Source organism: Neophocaena asiaeorientalis, unplaced genomic scaffold (assembly GCF_003031525.2).
Source record: "Neophocaena asiaeorientalis asiaeorientalis breed wild unplaced genomic scaffold, Neophocaena_asiaeorientalis_V1.1 scaffold197, whole genome shotgun sequence".
Classification (NCBI taxonomy): Eukaryota; Metazoa; Chordata; class Mammalia; order Artiodactyla; family Phocoenidae; genus Neophocaena; species Neophocaena asiaeorientalis.
Window position 1 is genome coordinate 623,117 of NW_020174703.1, and position 13,585 is coordinate 636,701.

At 37.2% G+C, this 13,585-nt stretch overlaps 1 protein-coding gene across 2 annotated transcripts in view; it reads left to right on the forward strand.

Annotated features, from left to right (window-relative positions):
- NSUN3 (NOP2/Sun RNA methyltransferase 3) overlaps positions 1-13,585 on the forward strand; it is a 53,377-nt gene that overhangs the window by 7,346 nt on the left and 32,446 nt on the right. For both annotated transcript variants that reach the window (XM_024759185.1, XM_024759186.1), the window contains exons 3-4: positions 3,796-4,139; positions 13,226-13,380. In XM_024759185.1, coding sequence (XP_024614953.1) covers positions 3,796-4,139; positions 13,226-13,380 — 499 coding nt within the window. The remainder of the gene's footprint in view (positions 1-3,795; positions 4,140-13,225; positions 13,381-13,585) is intronic.

The window sequence follows — 13,585 nt, forward strand, 5'->3', positions numbered from 1 at the left end:
AAAAAAAAAAAAAAAAAATTTCCTATGAATTTTTATGTTTAATTATCAAATTATTTATAGATTATCAAATCTATAAGTTATTTTGATCAATTTTGTACTAGTAATTTTATTGGTGACTAATGCAGAAGTTACCATAAAACACAGAGCTTTAAGGCTACAGTGAAAATAAATTTAGTATATACACGTGTGTGTGTGTGTGTGTGTGTGTGTGAGAGAGAGAGAAATATGATAGGGTAATAAAGATTAAAAGCACAAAAATGTATTCGGATAAAGTTATATGGGGAAATAAAATGTAAATAAAAGGGAAAGGAACAGTGTAAAATTTCCACCTGTTCAAGAAGAGTCAGTCCATGAATTTTTAAATGGACAGTGCTGGGTTTCAAAATCACTCTGGTATTTAGGTTCCACTAGATAGATTTTAAAAAGTAGTATAATTTGTCTTTTAAAATGTCAATTTTTACAGTATGCTGGAAATTACATCCTTAAACATATGGTGAAGATTTTGATGTCAACTTAAAATGTTCCAGAGGGTACATAGTTTTTTTCAAAATGGTATCAGTGGAAGTACTAGCAAAATATTTGCAGGTCACTGATCTTCTAGGTCCCCGTTCTGCTGACTGATGGTGTGCTTGCACTTCTGGCCTTGAAGTTTATTAAGTGACGCAGCTTCAGACTCCTCCTCTTGAATCTTGAGAGGAGACCTGGAGTGTGGCGCCTGGCCAGTGTCTTCCTGAGTCTTCTAATATGTGCTCCCTCCACTGTCTGCTGGGCTACTTGCCCATCCATCAGAGCTTTTGAAGTGAGTAGCCACCAGCATCAGGGCATCCCACCAATGCAAGCGCTGGAGGGTGTGTGTGTGTGTGTTGGGGGAAGACGTGGTTACTGGCAGGTGGGTGCTGAGACCCACGTTAATACACAGCTTTGCTTTCGCCGGGCTGGGAAGTACCAGCCCGAGCAGCCTTAGCAGTCACTTCATTGAATTGATCCTGTTGCAGCTGGTTCCCAAGGGCTGCGTATGTCAAGCTTCAGGAAGAATGGGGCCACTGGCACTAGGTGAGGGTTGGAGTAGAAATTCTCTTCTCCTTCCTGCCATATACCACTTGTGCTACAGTACCAGGGCCTCACACTCCTATTAGGCTTTAAAGCCAGTGGATTTTGAATCAGGGACTTCTCTTTAAACAGTGATGTGACCTTGGGTAAGTTGCCAAATCTCTGAAAGCCTCAGTTAGCTTGACCTCTAAAATGAGCATAATAGCTACCCCTCACGGTTGTTGTGATGGTGAAATGAGGTAAGCATGCAAAAAGCACATAGTAAGCATCTGATCAGTAATTTTTATTATTATTAATATTATCAGGGTGAGATGGAGTGGGTGGATTGGGTGGTAGATAGAGAGGCTTCCCTGGGGAGATAAAGCCTAAACTGCCCCATGAATAGCAAGTAGGAGAGTTAAGTCTGGCTGAAGGGGGTGAGAGTGGAAAGGTCATTCTAGGCAGAGGGAACAGTCTATGCTGAGACTGTTAAAGGCTAAAGAAAACTTGCTCCAGGAAATTCAGGTAGTTCAGTAGGCTGGGTGTAGGTGAAGAGGGATCAGAAAATTTATTTGTTCTGAGCAAGGGCTTATTTTATCTAGTTGCTGAAGAATGAGATAGAATAATTTCTGAAGATTCCTGCCTCACTCTGCCATAAATACATGTTTTTAAATCTAACAAGGCTCCCCCCCCAGAGTCTTTCAATGACTTCTCATTTATAAGAATTTTAAATTTATAAGGTAATATTTTAAAACTTTATCATCTTATACTTGACCCATATAACCTTCTGCCACATTAGACTACTTTTAATTCCCCAAATGCACTGTCCGTCATACCTTTGTGCCTGTACACGTGCTATGGCTGCTATGGCCTTTGCCCTGGAATTTGTATTTTCATTTCATCCTGTGGCTAATTCCTCCTCGTCCTTCAAGATTTAACATATTGGATAATGTACAAGAATCAGTAGTATTCCTAAACTAACAATCCTTTTATATAGTAAGGTTAAGTGAAATATGCAAGATTAATAATCTTTACTAAGGGGTCTGAAAGGAAATGTGAATAAATGGAGAAACATATTACAATAAAATGTTAATTCTCCCCAAATTTAGTGCATTTAATATAATCCTAGTCAAAGTTATCTATTTATCTATACAAATATTTTATAAAATATTTTTAATTGACCAATTGATTCTCTTGTTCATCTGAAACAATAAACATTCTAAGATAGCTTTGGAAGTTGTGAAGAAAAAAAGAAAAAAGGATGGAGATTTGCCCTGCCAGATATTAACCAATTGAAAGTATATAAAGCCAGTTGAAAGTGTCTAGCCCTTGTTAGCTAAGGGATGGACACATGATTTAAAGCCAAGCCACTTTAGTCTGTATTAATAAAATTATGTTTCTGAGCATTATTTCCCTGTTACTACATGACTCAAAACTCTGGATAGATATTCATCCAGTTTGGAGAGTAAGATTAGGATGGACTGACATAAGGTTTACAACCGTGGCATTCATAGATTTCCTTTTAGGGTCCAGTGTAATGCATTGGTTCCCAAAGTGTGGTCCTGGGGATCAGCGCATCAATATCACCCGAGAACTTGCTCGAAATGCAAATTCTTAGGCTCTACCTCAGACCTACAGAAAGCCCTGGGTGGGGCCTAGCAGTCTCTTACAGGCACTTGATGCACGCTAAAGTTTGTGAAGCATGTTTTTAAAGAGATTGTCATCCTCCGGTATAGCTGAAACACTGGGCTTCTGTGATACACCATCATAGTAAGAGGCAGTGAAAAGAGCAATTTCACATGTTAGCCTCATCTGAAATTCACATGGCACACATCCAGCGTTGCAGGTGTTACATTTCAATTCAGCCATTCTTCACATAGGCCACACCAGGGTGAGTAGCAGCTGGAATTTACTTAATTGACTGTGGTTAATGAGGCTCCCAAATAGCTAGAAAGGTCAGCTTGTAAATAAATATTTCCTGCTGTATCATTTGTCAATTGATGTGAGCTTGTGATTGTCAACAGATCTAACTGTTGGACCAAGTAAAAAATGAGGACGGTAAGTCTGTTGGAGAGGTGGGGGCAGGGAAAGCCTGCACCATCAATCCATGAGTGATTTTTAAACCATCCTTGGTTTTGTATCATCTGATTCACTGATTGCCTCATTAACTCTGTTACTGTAGTGTTCACTGTAGTTAGCTTTCCATAGTTTTATCTTCATCAGAGGAAAACTTGAACACTCATTCCTTTAAACACCCTTTAATGATAGTTCTTTTCCCTTTAATATTAATAGACTCAGGTTTTAAAATTTGTCTCCAAGAAAAACTCTTCCTTGCGCAAAGAGTGATAGACTAAAATCTATTTTGATGGATTTCGAGGTATGTTAAAGACAGGCCATGTTTTTTTGGCAAGATAATCTGCAGGGAGGGACTAGACTGAGGCAAGTGAGGCATTACTCTTTGGTGCAGAGCCCCTAAAACTTTGTAACCAAGGTAAATACTGTTTTAATGACCAAAACTGATAGAAAAGAAAAAAACCCACGATGAACAAAATATCAAAGTTTTAAATATAGACAGGAACATAACAGTACTGGGTTGAGCAATATGGGAGCCTGAGGCAAAAGAAAAAGTCTGTAATACTACTCCTGGCTCTGAAAATCACAGGTAAGTAAAGTGTAAAACTAGGACCACATTCCCTCACTTAGTAATATAAGATTGTATTGCTGTGTATAATATTAATATCCCTCTGTTTTTCTTTTTCTCTCTAGGGATATACTAACATCTCCATCATGTTGGCAATATGCTGTGCTTCTTAACCGATTCAATTATCCTTTTGAACTGGAAAAGGATTTACATTTGAAGGGCTATCACTCACTCTTTCAAGGATCTTTACCCTACTATCCTAAATCAATGAAATGTTACCTTAGCAGAACTCCACACAGAATGCCTTCAGAAAGACACCAAATTGGAAACCTAAAAAAATACTATCTCCTGAATGCTGCCTCTCTTCTCCCAGTACTGGCTCTGGAATTGAGGGATGGGGAAAAGGTTCTGGATCTGTGTGCTGGCCCTGGAGGCAAATCGATAGCTCTGCTACAGTGTGCTTATCCAGGTAATGTACTTTTCTTTTCATAACTGACAACTTTTAAATATCCACATGTTACAAAATACTTTTAAAGTATGTGGGGAGAAATGTAAGACTGAGTTTGCAGACTTTGAAAGCCTAAAATCCAGGATAGTGTGGAAAAGAATGGAAATATTAGCTGAGGAAATAGTGTAAATAACATTTTTTTTCCAGCTACTTAATTGGCAGGTAATTAATTGGGAACAAAACTACAACATTTTGTGAACACAAATCTATCAGATAATGTCATTAGCTGATAAGCTAATGACAAAGATTTTTTAAATTTTATTGTTACTTTTACATTTGAGAGTCTTGTATTGATATCCTTGTCATACTTCTGTGCAATAAAAACATATACATTTAAAACAATATACATTTAAAAACATATACATTTAAAATCAATTTTTGTATCATTGGACCATAAGGTTCTAAGAGAGTTCTGTCCAATAGAAATATAACATGAAGTACATATATAATTGAACATTTTTGAGCAATCTCATTAAAAATAGAAACAAGTGAAATTAATTTTAATAATACATTGTAACCCAATAAGTCCACAATATTATTTGAACATGTAATCAAAATAAAAATTATTAATGAGATATTTTGTATTCTCATTTTCTTACAGTTTTCGAAATTGGTGTGCATTTTACACTTATAGCACATTTCAGTTTGGACTAGCCACGTTTCAAGTGCTCCTAGCCTCATGTGGCAAGTGGATGTAGTGTTGGACAGTGCAATTCTAAAGATTTTAAAAGTTCTTCTGAAATGACTTATCATTACTATTATTAGTAGTACAAAAATGATGAACTGTATGTAATATGCATTTATATATATATTTGTTAAAAGTAATGCATTCGTTATATTTTCTTAATGAGACGATGGGACGTTTAAGCTATTACTTTAGGTTTACCTGAATGAAAATTACTTATGATTAGATAAGACAGGGCTCAGCATCAATTCTGTCTGGTTTTTGTTTGTTTGATGGTTTTGTTTTTATAAGTGCAAATGCTGTTCACATAGATAAAAAGATGGTGGGAATTGTGTTATAGTAATCTCACTAGTTCTTTAAACTCCTGAATTATAACCCTAAATCACATAGATATCTTTCACCAAGCATTATTTTAATCATTTACTATGTGAACGCTCTTTAGGTCTGTTTTTGATTTTGAAGAAGGCAAAGGATTAGAAACCATCTCAATTTAAAAAGGCTGTGTTGCCTAATTAGGAGACGCATTCACTTTCTCAGCCAAAGCACCAGTGTGTTGAACTGCCTTTGTTTGGAGGGCTATGGAGATTTCTATGCCCTGGAACAACTTGTAATAAGATACTGGATGGATGGGAAGCTTGCTCCTCATTCGTAAAGTTGGTGAAGGGCCATTATCCTAGGAGAAGCCCTGACCAGAGGTGTTCTCCTTTTTTAAGAAGTTGATGATCTGAAAATTAATTCTTTTGAAACTATCTAAGCCTGCTTATCCCTTAAAAAGTTGTTATGTATCCCCAGGGCATGCATATGCTAGTTTGAGGACTGCCACTTTATATCTTCCTTTGATAGCATTCCTATTGAAATAGATTACAAACATTTTTATGAGAACTGTGAATCCAGTTGTACCAGGCATTGGTACAAATTTATCAGTTAACTGTATATTTAGGTGAAACCATACTGTGTGTTTTCAAATTGTGGTTAAAACTCTATTATTGAAGCTTGCTGTAGTGTTTTGTGAGAAATCACAACGAAAGAGATTATTTATTTTGTAAGGTTATTTTATTTTACAATTTGAGCTGAAAGTGAAATTTTATGGAATCATGTTATAAGGAGTATTATTACTTTCACTGTGTGTTCTTTGACAGTACTCTTATTTTCTTTGTTGCATCAATTTTGAATATAGAATTTTTAGTTTTGTGAAAGATGGAAGAGAAATGCCAAATTTGGGTACCATTTTGAAAAGACATTTTAATCCTAGATTATTCTCATTAGTAGGCTATAAATGTTTTACATGTTTATGGTAAGGAAATTCCAGATTAGGAATCCAAAGGCAAACAGATATATTCTAGGAATTTGAAGTGCAGAAAAATCGTCCTGTTCTTACATCAAGGGCAATGAATTACAGGCAGTGTTCCAAGTAAAGTAGCTTTTCATCTCTGAAGGGCTAATGATAATGGTTGACTAAGAAGTACAGATGTCTTCATGCTGATGCTCAAAGCCCAAATTAGGTTAGCTACAGTGCTTGAATTTGGAATGCAGAAGCCATCTAAAAAAAGCTTTTATAAGCAAAGCTTAAAATGATGGCTGCACTAAGTGTGCATTTATCCACTGAATTTCTTTAGATCAGTACTGGCCTTTATTCTGGGCCAGGAGGCTCACAGCTTTGAATGATTAAAAAGCTCGTATTTTAGGATGATTAAAAAAATTAGTCTACTTCTCTTCTGGTCCAGCTGCTCCCACCTGTTAGCACAGTGAGGGATTGTCCACTGTTTTTTGTTCTGCTTTTGTCAGCATAGCCTTCATAATGTCCTGGTGTTGATAGAAAAAGAGAAAACAATTCTAAGTAGGAAAGCATTAACATATTAAGAATGACCCAGCTTGATGGAGTGGCTTCATCAACTTTCTTGCTGAGGGCTGGCATGAAATTCTCTTTTCTGTCAGTAATACTCTTTTTACATTTAGTTAGCCTTTGGTGGTTGAGAAGATTAGAAAGACTTCTTTCTTTACTGAAATTGCTTTTGCCCTCCTTCCTGATCCCTCATCTCCTAGAACTCCCTGCATTAGGTGCACCTTCTTTTTGGAAATCATACTAGCAATGACCATTTTGGAACATGTAGTAAAAAAATAAAACATAAAGCCAAGACTCCAAAATGCTATTCCTGAAAAACCACAATGACTTCTTCAAGAATTTTTTAAATTCACCCTCTTTTCTACTTAGCTGAAAAAAAAAAAGATTTGGTTTATTTTTGACAATTTAAGCATGAAATTCTGTCTCCATGTAGTGAGTCTTAGTATATATATGAATCTTGGATTGTGATGCCTTACATTATATATTTTAAAAAGTTTAACCAACCTAAGCCTATTTCAAATAAAATCTATGTCTAGACCAAACAATAATATAGTATAAAGTTATATTTCATCTGAGAGTTATTTTTAAATGCTGAATTGAGAATCTTGACTAAAGCTACAATTTAATGAAAAGCTTCCCTGATTTTCATGTTTAGCAATTTGAGTATTCTTTATTATAATGTCATGTTTCACATCAAGTCAGCCACATTTAGTGAGCACATACAATGTGCGAGGCATTGGATGGTAGGTGTAGAGCTCTGAAGGATATAGAGATACCTAAGACTTCTGTTTCCTGTGGTATGACAAACTATGTATTTTAGCCAACTCTTCTGCTGAAAATAACTTAAAAATATGGGATATAATATTAAAGAAAAACAAAATCTTTTTAAATGTGTCAATGATCTGCAAATACTCAGTGGCCAAAAATTAAAAGATTGGGAACCTAGGAGGTAAATCGAGCATTGAAGCTGGCTTTTCATTGAGAGCATTTGCTTCCCCCAAAAACTTGCACGTTGATTTCTAGTGCTTCATGAACATGTGGGAATAAAAAAGAAGCCAGAGCCTGCTCAAATAGAGCATCTATTAGGAGACTAACTTATGTAAAGCTGAGACTCCAAAATGCTATTCCCTCCAATAAGGTAAACTAGGAAGAAATTGTCCTTTCCAAGGGACTGAAAGGAAAGCCTGTCTTCAACTTTGGTGGTGGGGGAGGAATGGACATACCCTCTGAAATTTTGTAACCACAGCTAAGCCAGTATAGACCATTACAGTGAAGTTGCAGAACGTTGGAAATAAAAAACCATCTTAATAGCAGCCAGAGAGGACAAACTATTTACCTTCAAAGGACAACAGTTAGACTGAGGATTGACCTCTGAGTGTAATAATGGAAGCCAGCTTTCGGAGGAATGATGTTTTCAGTGTACTAAGAAAAGATGACTGTCAGTTCAGAAATATGTTCACCAAAATATCCTTGAAGAGCAAAAGTGAAATGGACATTCTGTTAGACCAAGAGAGAGCAAGAGTATAAGGTTGTCAGCAACAATTCTAGAGGAAGAGGGAAAGCCATACTAGATGGAAGATAGAAGATACAAAAAGAAATGGAGAACAAAGAAGGTGGGAAATATATGGGGAAAATCTAACAGTCGTTGACTATGGAAGACAACGATAATAACATTTTATGCACTTAAAAAATGTAAGCCCAGGACTTCCCTGGTGGCGCAGTGGTTGAGAGTCTGCCTGCCGATGCAGGGGACACGGGTTCGTGCCCCGGTCCGGGAGGATCCCACATGCCCCGGAGCAGCTGGGCCCCGTGAGCCATGGCCGCTGAGCCTGCGCGTCCGGAGCCTGTGCTCCGCAACAGGAGAGGCCACAACAGTGAGAGGCCCACGTACCGAAAAAAAAAAAAAAAAAGTAAGCCCTAATAAGTCCCAAATACACAATGTCAGTAGCATCTTATTTAGGAGGAAGTGTTATAAGATTCTTATATCTTTTAGGAAAAATGGTGGCGCTTGCCTTAATTTAGATTTTTCTTCTACATATGCATGTTAAAATCTTTAGGGTTACCACTAAAAGAATAGAAGTAGAATGTAAAATATCTAAATCAGAAAAAGAGAGAAATGGAATGAAATTAAGATGTGATTCTTTCCTTTGAGGCTCCTTAGTATTGTCAGACAGGGTGGAGACAGGGTATGACTTTGGGGGTTGTCATGGCCCTGGTTTACACACCATCACAGATATGTTTAGCTTCACGTTTCCTGCTACCCTTCACCTTAAGGCTTGAGCCTCTTGAATTGTTTCCACACTGGAGAAACCCTAGCAAAGGCTCAGGCCATCCTGCAGTTTTCTGCTGCTGTTGCTACTACTGCCACAGATTGGGGATGCCTTTGGATGGGTGCCAACTGACAAGTAGAGGTCGCCACACCTGAGTGCTTGCTGCACCTGGGCTGGGGACTCTCTGGCTTCCTTAGTACTTGCTGGGAGGGGCCAGATAACACAAACCTGAAGTGTGTGGGAGTTATCAACTCTTGGAATGGACTTTAACCAATGAGAGGCTGGATACAGGAAGAAGCCAGTAGATTATTTGTTCTTCGTCTCTACTTCACTAAACGCCAGTTTCTGACAGGGTCTGTAATTTCAGACTATGGACATATCCTGAGAGACTGAGCGAAGCTGTAGCTAGCTTTATTACAAACCCTCTTATATTTGTGCTCCCTCCTTGCATGATTTACTTCCTTTTTTTCTCTCACTCTTGTGTCCCTGGGACTGTACCCCTTCTATAATGTAAACTTTTGTCTTAGACTGTTTTCTAGCGATTTCAGGCTAAGACAGAGCTTTCAGACACCTATCCATAAGCTGCATTAGTGAATCCTCCAAAAAATCACCCAAAAAAACAGTGTAAACTAAATAAAAAAGAATGTACTACCTGTACAAATGCAGCTTTAAGGTGATTTTCTACTCCTTTCCCCGCTAACAAAATTGATGCCATCTCTTAAGCTCCTTCTATATAGAAATTTGGAGCCCTGGTAGTGGCAAAGGTAAGCAATGCACATGGACTCTGCTATGACATAAAATATGTTAAGTACTATAGGAGAGGTACATAGTATGTTTGACAAATAGACGAGTCAGTCAAGTTTGGTGGAGCACAGAATATTTTGGTGAAATAATTGAGTTAGTGGTTAAAATTGAATAATTCTCTTGAGGTCTCACTATTACAGACATTTAATTAAAGCTAGGTGTTTGAACTTTATTTAGTGGATGATGGGAAGCCATTACAAGTTTTTAACAGTGGAGTGACAACCAGAAAAACAACAAGTTGTGTGTGTGTGTGTGTGTGTGTGTGTATACACACACACGTATACACAGATACTTTTGAGCAAAGAGTTTACAGAAAGTTTTCCTACTCTGCATTAGAATTTCACCTTCAGTTCTCTTGATTTGTTTCCCTGGTAACCTGACAGAAATTGTCACTTTGTTTCTAGGCTTTTGATAAAAATGACCCTGACTGATAAAATGAATGTGCACTGCGAGAAAGAGTAAATAAACCCTAAAGACCTGATGGGCATGCCATGCTTTGGGCCTGAGTGCAGTGACTCTTGTAAATGGGCATGTCCCTTGTGGGGACCCTGGAAGCTGTGCCTGTGGAGTTGTTACAAGAGGTATAGGCTCCTGTGGGACGTGAGGCTTTTAAACCAGAACAGCTCTTGCACCTGCCCAACATGAGGCTCATCTTCTTGCACCTGAATTACCACCTGTTTGGACCGCCACAAGGCCTTCCAAGAAAAAGCAATGTCTCACCTGCCCTCTTGGCAAAAGACGTAGTTTCTGTCCTGTGTAGGATGATGCCAAATGTGGCCTGTGTGAATGTTTAGTTGAATTAGACCTGAAAATCTAATGGTTGAAAATACCACCTTAAATAAGATTTAAAAAACCTAGAAATTATAAAAATGATATGATTATTAAAAAAATTGTGAAACTTATGTACTTAAAAAGATACTACAAGTAAATTCAGAAGACAATTTAGGAAACATTTGCAAATCAGATGGCAGATAAAGGGTTAATATTCAAAATATGAAAATGCATCTTACCTGTTAGTAAGAAAAATATAAATAGTGCAATGGAAAAAAAGAAGGTCAAATGATAAGAATAGGCAGTTGACAGAAAAGCAAAACCAAATGATGAATAGACAAATGAAAAGAATTGTGTTAGACAGCAAGGATTATACTACAGCATAACAAGCCATATCAGACTAATAATAAAACTTACTTCTGTGAGAGTTTGGTGGTGGGACAGGGTAGTATTTACTAAAACTAAAAATTTCCCTACCCAAACCTATCTATTCCTCTGGTAATATCCCGTTAATAATAAAAGCACATTATGAAAGTACACTTTTATAAAGATGCTTATTGAATGTTATTATTAGTGACAATAGTGTGAATGCCCAACAATTAGCAATGGTTGAATAAAGGAGGACACATTTTTTTCTTTGTACTATTTAGCAGCCTTTAAAAATGATTTATAGGGCTTCCCTGGTGGCGCAGTGGTTGAGAGTCCGCCTGCCGATGCAGGGGACACGGGTTCGTGCCCCGGTCCGGGAAGATCCCACATACCGCGCAGCGGCTGGGCCCGTGAGCCAGGGCTGCTGAGCCTGCGCGTCCGGAGCCTGTGCTCCGCAACGGGAGAGGCCACAACAGTGAGAGACCCGCGTACAGCAAAAAAAAAAAAAAGCAAATGATTTATATATCTACTGATTGACTTGGTGGTATTGCCTTTGAAATATTGGTATATATGGAGAGTAATGGGACAGAGAAGTGTGTAAATATAATCCTGGGTATGTAGACAGTTATATAAGCATATGTATGTGGGGTAGTTGGGCAGTTGGTGGAGGGGGTAGATGAAGAGTAATGTGAAAAAAAGACACTACAAAAATATATAATTCCATTTATATAATTTTATATGTGCATATAGGCATAAAGAAATATGGTATGATTATTTATCAAAATGTTAGATGGTGCTTATCTGAAGACAATGGGTTTTAGGTAATTTTTGATGTTCTTCATATTTTTATGCATTTAAAAATATGCTTGTCTTTAAATATATATTATATGAAATTTATGTCACTACATAATAAATATATATAAATATTTATAAATATATATTTAAATAAAGGAAGAACAAAACAACTATTTTATTAGGGAGAGAACCATTTGCTAAATGCCTTCTATTACTGAGAAGCAGCATGGCATGGTGCTTAAAAGTAAGTAGGGCTCTGGAACCAAGTGTCTTGGTTTCCTGCTCTGTGAACCTTGGCAAATTACTTAACCTCTCTTGGCCTCAGTTTCCTTATCAGTAAAACAGAAACCATAACAAAATTATCTCATAGGTTTGTGAGGATTAAATGTGTTACTACATGTAAAGTCTTAGAACAGTGCTTAACCTTTAATAGGGACTCAAGAATTGTTAGTAATTATTATAAACATTTGTTGTTACTACTTTTGCAGTCCTATGCTAGATATGTTACTAAAATATCACAATTACTTTTTAAATTCCAGTTTCATTAAGATGTAATTGACATACAGTACTGTATAAGTTTAGGGTGTAGCATTTAATCTTAACAACCACTTTGTAAGGTAGAGGTGGTAAAATTTCTCCTGTGTCCTCTTAGGGCTTCTGGCTGTGACCAACGTAAGACAGAATAACAGGAGTCAAGCATACAGATTTTTTTTCTCTTGGCCTTGACTCTGTGTTTCTGGTGATAAGAATGTTTCTTTCTTCCTGGTATAGGGAGGGTATCTTTCACATGGGAGTACACCTCCTGCTTTGAGGAAGAAAAAGAAAGGTCAAAATGCCCTTCGTGTATCAGCTGTTATTCAAGTGCCTTTAACTCAAAATAATCAGTATGTCAAAGCAGCATATTTTGAAGTGGTGTGTTCTGAACCCCTTCACTAGGGACAGCCCCCATTTTCCAGATAAGGAAACTGAGACTCTTGAGGAGAACTAAGTTAAGTTCCCCAAAGTCTCACAGCTCATAATTTGAGCCCATGTCTTGCTTATCATAAAGCCAATTACACTTTACATGCTTTTTTCCACATACCACATTTCATTTATTTAAAATGAAGGTGTTCTGTCCTAGAAGGAACTTTATATATCATTTACTCTTACGAATATATCATTTACTCTTAAGAGCTTTAGGAGAGAACTGTGTCTGAGGTATTGGTTGTATAGCATATCTTGGGGAATCCATAATTCTCTAAAAGTTTTCATCTTCAAAATGAAATTGGAATGAGTAAATGGTGAGAGCTTCTGAGAGGCTCCGTAGGCATGACTATGGTAAATGTTTTATAAAGTGTTTGTGAGTATATTTCTGTTTTTAAACATAAGAGAATCATAATGTTTACCTCTGAGCCCTATTTCTGCATAATTATGATGAACCAATTTCTTTCCTGAAATTTATTTGATCAAAAGTGGAAATTTAACAATTCCGTTGTGTTCGTTTTAAAACTTTTTAATCCTTTACATTTAGGTTATCTTCATTGTAATGAATACGATAGTCTGAGGTTGAGGTGGCTGAGGCAGACGTTAGAATCGTTCATCCCACAGCCTTTGGTAAATGTAATTGAAGTGTCTGAATTGGATGGCAGAGAAATGGGAGATGCCCAGCCTGAAACGTTTGACAAGGTACTTTTATTACATTGTGACAGACTGATAGATTCCCAGTGATACCACTGTTATGTTGCTTTGTTGTTGTTGTTTTCCATCTGCTTCCAGACATAGCCTCATACAATTTCTCAGTACCCTGGGAAATTTTGATAAAGTGAACATGGAAGCAGTTTTCATTTGATGGTCAGCATGTTCAAAGGAAGCGGAAACATTGAGATTGGGG